This window comes from Molossus molossus, unplaced genomic scaffold, assembly GCF_014108415.1.
Source record: "Molossus molossus isolate mMolMol1 unplaced genomic scaffold, mMolMol1.p scaffold_m16_p_16, whole genome shotgun sequence".
Lineage (NCBI taxonomy): Eukaryota > Metazoa > Chordata > Mammalia > Chiroptera > Molossidae > Molossus > Molossus molossus.
In genome coordinates this window covers 19,388,398-19,401,759 of record NW_023425351.1, presented here as the reverse complement: position 1 = coordinate 19,401,759, position 13,362 = coordinate 19,388,398, and the positions used below count along the sequence as shown (strand labels likewise).

General features: G+C 43.0%; 1 protein-coding gene across 1 annotated transcript in view; it reads left to right on the top strand.

The window, feature by feature from the left end:
• ASPH (aspartate beta-hydroxylase) overlaps positions 1-13,362 on the top strand; it is a 190,949-nt gene that overhangs the window by 111,527 nt on the left and 66,060 nt on the right. Inside the window, exon 15 of the mRNA XM_036263701.1 lies at positions 12,520-12,605. Within this exon, the coding sequence (XP_036119594.1) occupies positions 12,520-12,605 (86 nt within the window). The remainder of the gene's footprint in view (positions 1-12,519; positions 12,606-13,362) is intronic.

Below are 13,362 nucleotides of genomic sequence, written 5' to 3'. Positions count from 1 at the left end.
TCTCCTTCATGAGCAGTAGTTCCCTTCGTGGGCTCGGCCTTCACCTCCGATATAATCATCATGGGAGTTAGGATTTCAGCACACAGTGTGGAGGGGACACAGATGACCTAGAACAGGCTTATGTGCGCTTCCTCTTCGCCCCCTGCACTAGGCGGCGTGCGTGCGAGGCGGGCGCGGTGCAGACCCCGAGGCTGTGCTGTGCTGTGCAGACCGCGAGGCGGGCGCGGTGCAGACCGCGAGGCGGGCGCGGTGCAGACCTCGCGGCTGTGCTGTGCTGTGCAGACCGCGAGGCGGGCGCTCAGCTGCAGTTCCCCGCCTTCTCCCCTCGGGCACACGGACCGAACCACCGAATTCTGAGGCACAGCCCGAACGGATGTTTTCCCAATCTGACAACAAATAGGCGTGATTTTGATTGATTTACAACAAAAGAAAAAATAGTCACTACCTACCCTGTTTCTCCAAAGTGACTTTAAAAAAAAAACACACAGGTGCCTGTACTTATATATAAGGATTTCTGGTACCAAGAATTAACCAATCAAACAACGCAACCTTATTGTATGACGTGACCAATAAGATGCAACTCTGTTCTAAGACCTACATGTTCATGGTTCCAGAGAGGGCATTCACACCCCGGGGCTATTTTTGTGTTGGCTGTTGTCATTTTATTTAATTTGACAATCTAAGGGAAAAGAGGTCTGTGCCTCCGACAACATAGTCAAGTACTGTATGCTTTAAAAATTCTCGCAGCACACCAGTTGAAAATCGCTGCTGTAGAGAATCAGTAATAACCAAATTAATGCAGCTGAGATGAATAGATCAGAGCTCATTGTCAGATTCTGGGTTGAATTTTTTTATTCTATAGAACTACTGGACAGTAGTTTGGAATGTCCTAAAATATTTTTGTCACTCTTTTCAATATTTCATATTGGACAATTAATATCCCACAAGATTCTGTGGAAAATACTGACTCATTTGTTTGAGACAAAACCAATTGCAATCTTTGGACCCTGCTTTGATTCCATTTCAGAATAACAAATTCTAAAAATATAAATTTATAAAACAATTATGGAACTGTAACTCCTGATTATCCAGTGAAAGTATCCAATTGTGATATTCAGAAGTTACTGTTAATTTGTTTTTAGATGTGATTATAATATTGTAGTTATGTGTTTATTATAACAGCTTTATTGAAATACAGTTAATATATGATAAGCTTCACCTAAAACTTACAATTTGATAAGTTTTGACATATGTAGAGACAAGAAACCCTTATCACAATCAAGATATGACTATATCCAGAGAAACCAAAAGTTCCCTTGTGCCCCTCTGTAATCTCTCCTGTCTGCTCTTCTGGCATGCCCCTCCCTCTGGTCTGCTAAGGCCCCTCCCTATCCATTAGAGTACATTTCCCAGAAGTTTATGTAAATGGAATCATAGCATATGTGTTCCTTTTATCTGGCCTCTTTCAATTCAACACTTATTTTGACATTCATCTATGTTGTACGTAGTTATAGTTTATTCCTTTATATTGATTAACAGTATTCATTTTATTGATTTAAGAGTTTATCCACTCACCCACTGATGGATATGGAGTTGTTTCCAGTTGTTGGTTATTATAACAAATCTGCTGCGAACATTCACATGCGTCACTGTGTGCTTGTGTGTCCATTTCTCTTGGGGAAGTAGCTAAGAGCAAATGGTTTTATATTTAACTTTCTAAAACATTTTTTAACTGTTTCCAAAGTGGATTTACAATTTAATTTTACATTCTCACGAGCAATGTAGTAGAGTTCCAGTTCTTCCACATCCTTACCAACCCCTGATTCTCATTTAATGGTGTTTGGGAATGTGTTTTGTTTCAGGCTCCCCTGGTGAGTGTGTTGTGTTCAGCCAGGCTTGGAAATTACTGTTTTATTTGGCATTACTGGGAACTCAATATTTCATAGAAGCAAATACTTATGATGACTTTAAATATCTTTAAACACTGTTAAAACAAAATTATCAGACTTTTGATTTTTCTAAAATATGTATTTTTTTAAAATACTTTTGTGCATTTCCACCCACCTTTTTAATTATATGCTGCACATAATTTAACTTTCTTTGGTGATTGGAGACAGTAATGCCCCCCTCCCTTTTTTTTTTTTTAAATCCTCACCTGAGGACATGTTGAGAAAGAAAGAGAGAGAGAAACATCGATGTGACAGAGAAACATTGATCATTTGCTTCCCATACACACCACAACTGGATATTGAACCCGCAAGCGAGGCATGTGCCCTGACTGGGAGTGGAACCGGCAGCCTTTTCGTGTCCAGGATGATGCTCCGACCAGCTGAGCCGCCCGACTGGGGCAGTGATGCCCGTCGTAATGAACATCCGTGACTGTGCAGTGGTGCTTCAAGCCAGTGGAAGTGCACAGCACTGTTTGCTTCTGCACCTCTGGCCCATACGGCAATACCATTTGAGATGGGTTTGTCTCTGGTGGTTTTTGTTTTTCTTATTTTAGTCTCAGCTTTTACTTCTTGCTGCTCAGTGTACATCTGATTCAAGCAACCCTCACTCGTCCTTTCTAATTTGTTATTTGTAGTAAGTTAAGGGCTAGAGAACCAGCTGACCAAGACTGCTAGAACTATATCCAACATAAACTGGGGAAGGTGCTCTTCCCCGTGGAACAGTGTCATGGGGTGAACTCTCAGTGTTAGTCAGTCTGTGCACTGGAGCATTTTTGTTATGTATAGAAAACACATCTCTTAGTGTCTCTGAAATTTCTAATATCACATACAGGGTCACATCTGTTAAAGGATTATTACTCTAGAAGGGGAGTGATGTATAATTTATTGAAATAAGCCTATGGGGACATAGCAGACCACATTTAATAAACTGGAATACTTGCTGGCGCCTTTGAATGCTCCCAGCTGAATCCATGTAAGTTCAGTAGAGGGGACAGATTTAAACAATTGCCCTTTATATAATGTTTATTGTGTTGTATTAGTTAGTGTCTCTCAGCTGAAAAATATGTATGCTAACTGTTTGGAGTAAGCTTTGAATATTGAACTCCTGCTGGTGTGTAGTTGCTATTTAATTCGGAGGAGCACAGAAACCCATTATTCCTCAGCTGTAGGAAGCAAAGGACAACACACCATCCTTCTTCCCACCAGTGTGTGGTCACAGCTGGAGGGTAGGAGGATCCCCTCCCCCCCCCCAGCTGACGGATTTACCTCTCCTCCCAGCACTCTGCACCTTCCCGGCAGGTAGCAGTAGGGGAAGGAGCCTCCAAAGGGGTTCTTTTGGGATGAAATGCATTAATTTTCCATTCTCACAGTGATAATACAGAGACTCCTGCCAGAAAAATGCTCATGGCTGTCTGCCCGTTGGGTTTCTCAGGAGCAAATGACACGACTCTTTCTCCGTATGACAGCAGAGTTATTCCAGACCCCAGCATGAGGCATGGCAATGGAATACCTTGCACAGTTCCCACTTTTAAATGAAAGAGAAGATACCGAGGGCTTCTGCCCATGTCCCCTCTCATCCCTGGGAGGAACGCTGGGAGATGAGGCTTGCTTTCCCTGTACCCAGCAGACAGAATTTCATCAAAAATCTTAACATTGGATTCTTGCAGTCTTGAATGGTTTACACCATTGTTTTCTTCTTTTTTATCATTTGTCCTAATTTATAGATTTCCTCACTGCCAGAAAAATTTAGATAGTTTTTTCTCTAATATTGAAACTTATATTGATTAAAAAAAAATGTTTCTATTGATTTAAGAGAGAGAGAGAGAGAGAGAAACATCAGTGAGAGAAAAACATCGATCAACTGCCTCCTGCATGCCCCCTACTGGGGATCAAGCCCAAAACTCAGGCATGTGCCCTGATGGAATCAAATCAGCGACCTCTCAGTTCATGGGTCGACACTCAACCACTGAGCCATACCTGCCAGGAACCTATATTGATTTTTAAAAGAAAAGCAAAATTAACCTCTAATTCGAATATAAGATTAAAATATGTAGTAAGGGCTGTCTCGGGTTAAATGTGAATTAATAGGAATAGGATTGTAATAAGCATTCCATGATTATTTCAGTTTCAGGCTGCATCTCAGATATAGAGCACGTTTTTCTTCAGTATCTTTGGTGTTACTTTTTCTTCCCTTAAATCATTTTGCTTTTTAGATGACTTTTCACAAAATTCCACCTTTGGATACCTATAACAAAAAGCAGTCTGGAAAACAGACAGTAGGGTTTGGGGAGCAGAGGAAGTCTAGTGTTACCCTGTGGCTCCTTAGTCCGTTGTTGACTCAGGAAATACAGATTGGCAAGAGGTGACAATAGCGTGACAAAGCTATTAGTTGCCCAGAAGCTCTGCCAGGGAAACACTTGACGATAAAGCAAATCTGGTGTCTTAAAAAGAAATCATTTCTCAATATTTGCTAGTAAGGTATGTCATTTACATCTCCTATTTAACTGAAGAGCAGAGTTTTAATGTAAGTGAAAATAAGGTATAGATGGAAGTCGTGATAAGCACTTATATATTGTATGCTCCTTTGTGATTGGTGGGTAGGGGGCAGAGATTATCCCCATTTCATGGAAGTGAGGTTGAACAGTTGCCTGAGTAGAGCAAACCTGAGGCTCACACCCTGGCCCAGACTCCGTACCCTGTGGTCACCCTGCTGAACCAGGAGGACTCTTGTAATGTGTCAACACTGGGTCTTGGAGACAAAGTGAAGGAAAATTACTGTGGCTATTTAACTACCTTTATTCTTTGAGGCAAGTAGTACCAAGTTCACCTCCTTCTTGACACAACATAATACTTCTGCTAATGCTTCATTCCACTCTGTCGACCCTCTCAGAGTCCTTGGGGACACCCTAGTTTCTTAACTTTTGACCCTGACGCCAGAGATACTACAAACGGTCAAAAGCATGGACATTAGAGTCAAGTCAACCCCAACTCCGGTCTTGACTCCTGTTGACAGTTTGTTCAGTCTGTATGAGTTACACACATCTAGCAGAGTCAGTGATCAATATATGTCATCTGTGGGTGTCAGCAAATAATGTGATAAGGCATTAAGTAGTGATTCAGGACATAGAGCAAGCTTCTCTGTGAAGTATTTATGCTCTACTAAAATTAGCTGAACTTTGCAGTCGAAGAACTTACTAGTTAACTATGTCTACTTTTCTGTCATTTGTGTCCTGAATTGCTAAATGTATTGAAAAACTAAAATGGAACGAGACGAAATAAATATCAGTGTTCTCTCTAAAATATTCAGTGGGGATTGCCTCACACATACCTTGTTTCTTTTTCTTATCTTCCTCTTTTTTTCTTACCTTCCTCCTCTTTTTTTTTTTTTTTTTTTAATCTTCCCCTTCTTTACAATGCAGGCTACTCTGAGTTCATTTTTTATCTTTGCTTATGATGTTCTGATGTTTTTAAAGAGCTGACAAGTCTAAATTACATATTGGCATGGCCCTGTCCCCTTCTAGAATGTCTTGATTAATTCACGTGTGCATGCGTTCAGATGTCCAGAAACATTTGATGAAGACTTTGTAGTGGATAGACCGTGTGCTCAATGCTGGGAACAAATGATGATAAGACACAGTTCTTTCCTCACAAAAATGAACACTCCTACCAAGTTGTGGGGAGAGGGACGAGGGCACACTGTAAACGTTTACTCACTCTTTCTAGAAGCAGATGTTATATGAACTTTTTACTTTTTCATGAAGATGTCTTAGATGACTTGATAGAGGAAATGGCATTTGAGTGACATCTTGAAAGTTGGAACACCGAGTGTTCTTTGGTAGACAGGAGAGTTTTCATGCCGCAAAAAATGCACCATGAGAAAAAGAGTGTCCGAGCTCATGCCATTTTGAGAGGCTGCATCAGTGAGGTGTAAACTGCCTTACAGGTGAGTGACAGATGAAAACAGAGACAGGGGCCCATTTGTGAAGGCAGCAAAGCAGGTTCGAGGAGACAGCTGGGAAAGCGCTCATGGTGTGCCTTATTTCTCGGGAATAAATGTAGCATTTCAGGTGGGTTTTGAGTTGGTGAGAAAGATGCTCATTCTCTCTCTCTCTCTCTCTCTCTCTCTCTCTCTCTCTCTCAGTAACGTCCTCAATTAGCCACACAAAAGTATCAAAAGCAAAATGTCAGCCCATGGAGGGAGCAGATGCTGTGACCCTCGGCCTGGGCATTAAGAATCCCTTATATGCCTGGGGATAGGGAGCTGCAGCTCTCGCTCTGTCTCATGTTTTCAAAAGCCCAGTTCTTGCTATGCTACTGTCCTTTTAGAGTCAGGGTGTACATCTCTCACCAACGTATCCCCCAAACATGCACTTCTGGGCTCTCCTCAGATGTGTGGAGAAAACAAGTCAGTGCCTGGGGTCCCTGAGCAATATCTCGACCTTGAGTTTTCCAAAACTCTGGAAAGTCGGGATGCCCGTAATAAGAACGTTCACATATATAGCACCAAACCCTAGCATCCAAGCAGCAGGAGAATGTGAGCCTTTCACTTACAGGAAAAATAACTAGTGATGACGGTACCAGTTTCCATTTGTGACTGAATTACAAAGTAAACACTTTCCTCTGCCTGGAATGCTATCTGTACTTGGCCATACCCAAGTCCTCAGTTTCCCCCAGCAAGCTTTCCCTTTCTCCTCCCAAACCGAATAGTGCCACTCCTGCGCTACCCTTTATATACGTTCCTCTAACGGTGAATCAGCCATTTGAATCTTTCTCCCCAGTGAGACTGTCATTTCCTTGAGAAAGGTTCCCTTGAATTCCCAGCACCTAGCACGATCCTTGGAACACAGAGGCATTTTAGCAGGTAGTTGAATGAATGAGTCAGTGAACAAGGTTGGGGCTCTCTCCACTGGGTATAGTCACACACTGGAGACTGGTAATATTTTGGTGTAGTTCGAGAGGAATCAAAAATTAAAAAAAAAAAAAAAAAAAAAAGAGTGCTTGGAGGGTTGAATGAATAACCAGGAAGGGTGTGATCAGGAGTAGAAAAGGTAGCAAAGGTATTAAATAAGAAAAATATATAGATGCCACTGAGGGCGTACAAGAGCAAAAATTATTTTCCTGTTTTATGCAGTGTGGTTGAGTTTGAATTACTTTCCAATCGATACATGGTGGGGGAGAAACCAGATTGAATTTTATTTTTGAAAGTATGATGTTATTATACCTAATGCTTTTTATACTGTTATACCTATCTTTATTGAGAATCATGTGGCTTGTCTCTTGGTACAGTTTGTTGTTATTGAGGTGTAACTTACATGTAGAAAATCCAAACTATGTGTCCCAGTGTGCAGCGCTGAGCTTTGACTTGCGCATAGCCATCTAGATGCAGTGTGTCCACCATAATTGAGATACGGAACTTTGCAACCCTCACATTCTCCTTTACCTTTTGGAGTCAACCCCTTTCCCCACCCCCCAGCCTCTGAAACCATTTATCTGTTTGTTTTTTTCCTGTGGTTTTTCTTTTTCCACAATGCTATGGCCTCTTTCACCTAAGACATGCGTCTGAGCTGTAGCCTGTTGCTGCATGTACTCGAGTTATGGCCGAGTGGTGTTCCGTTGTCTTACTGGACCACACTGTCCGTCCCTGCCAGTTGCTGGGCACGTGGGTTTTGCCTGCAAACAGCGCTGCAATGCGTATGCACGTAGGAGGCTTCGTGTGGACGGATGCTTTCATTCCTCTTGGGTAGGTGACTGGGAGCAGGATTGCTCGGATGGCATCCTAAGGAATTTTGTTTCATTTGATATGTTCGGGGTGGGGGGGAGACCCATGCATGTATTTAAAGCAGTGGTGATAAATGGACAGAATGTTTGAGAAAGATTCTCAGGACAGTGTCGAGCATGAGAACAGATGGGAAGCAGGGAGGCTGGTTGGGGAATTGTTGCTTTTCTGTTCGCCTGTGGCCAGCATTGCCATTTTTGTCACCCTCTTCAGTGGGACACGTCTAAGGACATAGTGATGCAAAGGCTGTTTTTATTGGTGGAGCCATTCTCCCCACGCACCAGGATGTAAAGGCATCTTGCTGAGCTAAGTGGTAATGAAGGGAGTCACCATGAATGTTTATATAATCTAAGGATTAGCGCTTTTCTCATGCCTTTAATTACTCTTTTCTTCCCCCGTCTTTTCCTTTTTATTTACTCTTAATGTTTCAACCATGGCATGGCAAGGGATGTAAGGGTTTCAGATGCAGCTGGTCACTTTTCCCATTTTTTGTTGTTTTGGAAAAGGATACAATATTTGTAATGGCAGTGGTTACAAAAAGATAAAGTTTAATATAACATAGACAGCTTCCTCCTAAACCATTAAAAAAAACCCCACATGGAACAAAATAACAGTCCATTCCAGTACCCTCTAGTTCTGCTTTGAACGATTATTAACATGATTTAAATCCATTGAAAATTAAGAAGGGGCACAGGATTTCTCAGTTCAAAGAGATCTTAAGAGAACCAGCCCCTGCCTTGGCCAATTTGGCTCAGTGGTTGGAGCAATGGCCGGTGGACCAAAGAGTTGCAGGTTCGATTCCTGTCAAGGGAACGTACCTCAGTTGTGGTTTGGTCCCCGGCCCTGGTTGGGGTCGTGTGGGAGGCAACCATTGGATGTGTCTGTCTCATGTTGATGTCTCTCTCTCTCTCTCTCCCTCTACCTCCCTTCCACTCTATCTGAGGATAAATGGAAAAGTGTCCTCTGGTGAGTATTAGAGAGAGAGAGAGAGAGAGAGAGAACCAGCCCAAGTCACTCATTTGTACATGAGAAAGGGGAGTTCTCCCCGGCCCTGTCACAGCCATGAAAATCTGTGTTGTTTCAGAAGCAGGACCACATGCCTCCCCAGCATGAGAAGAAAGAGAGCTGTGTGTTTTTACAATTGGGAAAACTGCCTTCGGCTTTTTGTACATTGAGAAATAAAAATAGTTACGATAGGACAAAACTTGAATTAGAGAGGGGGCAATCGTTAGGAGCTCTTACATAGGAAGATGGGGGAAGAGATGGGACAGAGTAATTTCCTGATAACAAGTGCTTTGAGATTTTTAATATTTTATCTATTTTTGTGATGGTATTGAAATATTTTGACACTGAGATCTAATCTGGCTGTGTAGCAAGCATGTTATTTTAATGTTGACTATGTTGGATGTCCTGAACTGCCAACAGTATTGTTTTCTTCTTATAAGTAAATCTCGTGTTACTGTTAGCTGTGTAGCATGGGAAACGTGTTTGGGAGACCCATGATGCTAGCAGCAAAGCCCCGACTCAGAGCGCCAGGATCCCCTGGCCGCTGGCATTGTGCTGACAGACACTTCTGCAAAACCAAAACGAGCCAGTGAGAGACATGAGCCAGTGCTGAGATGACTCCCACCCTACTAATCCACATCTCAGTCAAAAGGCATTTCATTTTCCATGTCCTCGGCGTGTATGCTAACGAATAGGGCATGCAGTTGGGAATGCACAGTGTCCACTATTTGTTCAGCCTCTGCTTTGGGCATTTATTCTTCTCAACAGTGGAGGGTTCGGGAAGGAAAGAAGAGAAAGAAGGAATAAACAAAAGAGCACAGCAACTTGAGAAATTCACAAGGAATGAAATAAAGCGAAGGTGATCAAAGTGTCAGTTTTATTACCATGATGAGAGCTGGTTTAAAGGATGGGGCTGAGATGAGCTGGAATAATAGGTTTCTTTTCTTTTTTAAAAAATATGTTTTTTTATTGATTTTTTTTAGAGCGAGAGAGTGAAACATCCATGTGAGAGAGAATCATCAATCAGCTGCCTCCTGCACGCCCCCTACTGGGTATTGAGCCCACTACCCAGGCATGTGCCCTGATGGAGAATCAAACCGGGACCTCTCAGGGGAGGACACTTAGTCCACTGAGCGGCCGCGGCTGGGCGATATCGTCGTCCCTCGCCACTTTGCACTTCGGCTTCCGCGCTTCACTCCGTGATGGAAGCTGCAAAAGTTGAAACTGAAAGTGGTGAGGGACAACTGTATATAAATAAAAAATCCTACTTCGCGGAAATTCATTTATCACGGTAGAGTCTGGAACTGATTAACTGCGATAAACGAGGGCCGACTGTCATAGGTTTCTTAATACTGAGCCCCAGAATTGAAAAAGCCCGCCCTCCGGGCAGACAGAACACCTCTACTTCTCCCGGGTGGAGGCCACTCCCTGAAGGATGCTCAGCTCCTGGGAGGAAGAGAGGGGATAGCACTCAGCCGCATAAGCTCGTCCCTTCCCCCAGCTCAGTAATCAGACAAGTCGCACCCCTTCCCCTGTGGGGAGAGGCTGGAGGCTGAGCTTCCAGGAAATTTCCCTCCTTTGGAAACCCTGCAAGTAATAAATAAGTGTCCCTTTTTCCTGGGTAGATGAGAGGGGATGTGTCAAGAGACTCACCCTTTTGGAACCTCAATGGCCCCATCTGTGAAGTTAAATTTTCTGCGTCTGGGACGTTGACAGGATAAAAAGAAACATACATACAGCACCGGGCATGGAAACCGGCAGCCTGACCCAGAGTAAATGCTAAAAAATAGTAGCAATTCCATTCACCCTTCACTGGGATCGTTCCACATGTTCCTTCTTTGTCTTCTTTCACTTGTTATTTGGATAACTAGATGGTATGTGCCATTCTCTGAAACAGGGTAAATATAAGAAAGAATAGATTTGTGAGGAATAGTGAATTCCATTTCTGATCTACTGAACTTAAAACATCTGAGGCAGAAGTTATAGGTTTCTGTAATGCGGGAGAAAATTAACTAGTCAATTGTAGCTCAGTTTGGAAATTGAGCAGTTAAACCCCTCGAGTGCAGGAGCCTGACCCTGGAGAGCACAGGATCCCAGGGATCCGCGGGGGCAGGAGCCACAGAGGAGACCGGGAGGAAACGGAGAGGACAGAGATGAAGGAGGAAAACCAGCCTGTGAGATGCTGCAGAGGGACCCTGGCATCGGTTAGGAAGAGAAGGGCACACATGAACCTGTAGAGAAGGCCGTAGGCATTATTAGCTCTCAGGTACAGAGCACTTACTGTGTGCCAAGCACTGTGCTATTTGCACGTGTATAATATCAACTTAATTCTCAAACCACTACCTGCATTTTCTAGATTAGAGATGTGAGAGTCACAGAAGTTTAGAACCAGCTTGTCTTAGGTCACAGAGCTGGAATGTGGCGTAGCTGGGACACTCCTTTACCTTCTGGAAGACTTGCTTTTGCCCACGTGTGGGGGCAGCATTGTGCATTGAGGGGGACGCAGGCCTGAGGGTTAGGGAAAGAGAGGACAGCAAGTGGAGGAGAGCAGGCTGAGGTGTGTCTGCCTGCCTGGTTGGTTTGCCTTAAGACAGCAGAGACGTCAGCACTATTGAAGGATGGCGGCTCAGGAGGGAGCTGATTGGAGACATTCAGAGGAGGTAGAAGGCAGTGGCCAGTGGGTGTGGGGGGAGAGCCCCTCCTTTGTGACAGCATAGAGCAGAAGTAATTGAATTTGTAGGGTCAGTGTCCGAGCATTGAGGAAATTCTCTTCTGACTGTTCTCATTTCTCTCTGTCCCTCCCACTCTGTTCCCAACCACCTGTCCCCTTCTCCATCGGGAACATCCAGCTTCCCCATCAAGGTTTCACCCTTATCACTCTCCTGTGCCCTCGGACAGGATTATTTCCTCTGGGCTCCCCGGGGAACCCTTGACTTCTCCCGGGCACTGCTGGGCGTGCACCCCCAGGACCCCCCTCACCTGCTCTGCTGGCTGTGGCTTATGCTGAGTAACCGTGAATCGGTTCAGTTTGCTCTAAGACATGGAGCTGCTCTGCAGGAGCTTATGGTTTGGAAAGGGACAAAGATAAGTGCACAGATGATTATAATAAAGGTCATATGTGATGAGGAAGGGTGCTCTGGGGGGGATGGGGTGGAGAGAAGAGAGAGTGGGGGAGAGAGAGAGACCACTTGCATGAATGATGGAGAAACTTTACAAGGAATGTGGTTTTGAGCTAATTGTTGAAGGAGGACATATTTTCTGACAGCTGTTAGGACTAGGCCATTAGTTTGGGGAAAGGAGCATCAAAGCTTATATGGGGAATGTGGATGGTCCACTCTAGCTGAAGTGTGGACTGTAGGCAGGGTGATTGGTCCATGATGCAATGGAAGGGCCAAGTGGTAGACTAAAACATTCCTGTTTATTTGACTCCAGAGTACAGCTTCCTCTTTTTATGTTTACCTGTTTAGACAGATGGTAGATACATGTCAAAACTGTTGTGAACAGTCTTTTGTACTTAGCCAAGAAGTTTTTCATAAGAGTTTAGAAATCATACCTACTGTTTTTATCCCATAAACTAGAACACCAGTGTTCACCCAGTCCCCAACTACACCTTTGCGCATACAAGGAAGACTGTGCTGAGCCATGGGAAGGCGGCCCCCAGCGAGCCAGCCCTTGTGGTTGTGGGATTGGGTCCAACACTAGCTTTCTCGCTATTTGTAAGTCACTATTCTTAGTAACTATTTCTAGACAAAAGTAAAATAAAAAATTAAAACCTCTTTTTTCTTTCAGTTAAGAAAAAGAAGCCTAAACTATTAAATAAATTTGATAAGACTATTAAAGCTGAACTTGATGCTGCAGAAAAACTCCGTAAAAGGGTAGGTCGATGTTTTTGTTTGGCGCAGAAATGTGCAATGGTCTAGTTGTTAAGTAAAGTCAGGCATCCCCCTTTATTTGTTTTTTAAAAAAGTTAAGAGAAACAATTTTTGAATAGAGTGGGTTTTTTCCCCAGAGACATCAACATATGAAATGAATCAATTGAAAAGGAAAATTGCAGCTGTAATGGCCAAATAGAAACAGAACTTACCTTCAGGTCAGCTGACGTGGAAGTCAGCCTATCACGTTCTAGCTGTGTGGCTTTGGGCAAGTCGCTTGGCCATTCTGAGCCTCAGTTTTCTTGTTCTAAAAAGTGAGAATGACAGTCATACTTCCTATTTGGTTTTTGTAAAGATCAAATGAGATTTGGGGGTGGAAAACATCAATGCTGTCAAGTACCATGGAAGTGGAGGTTTTAATTTTATAGCACCTGAATCCAAAAGAAAAAAGTAGGTGAGACCAGTATTCTTAGGATAGTTTCTGTTGGGTGAAAAGGCTTTAGGTTTAACATTCTTCTCACTTGGTGTTAACCTCAGGCACCTCCAGTTTTCAGGGTAGCTTTTATATTTCACTTTATCATCAGTTAATTTGAATTACTACTTGTATTTGTTTCTAGATATTACAGTTTTTAAAACAGTGAATTGACACTAGATTGAAGTTATTTGTTCTCTTAACTCAGTCATATTCATCTAATTATTGATCCAAATATTTATTATAATGTATGTAATGACATCTTCATGTAATCAGCTACTTGTTCTT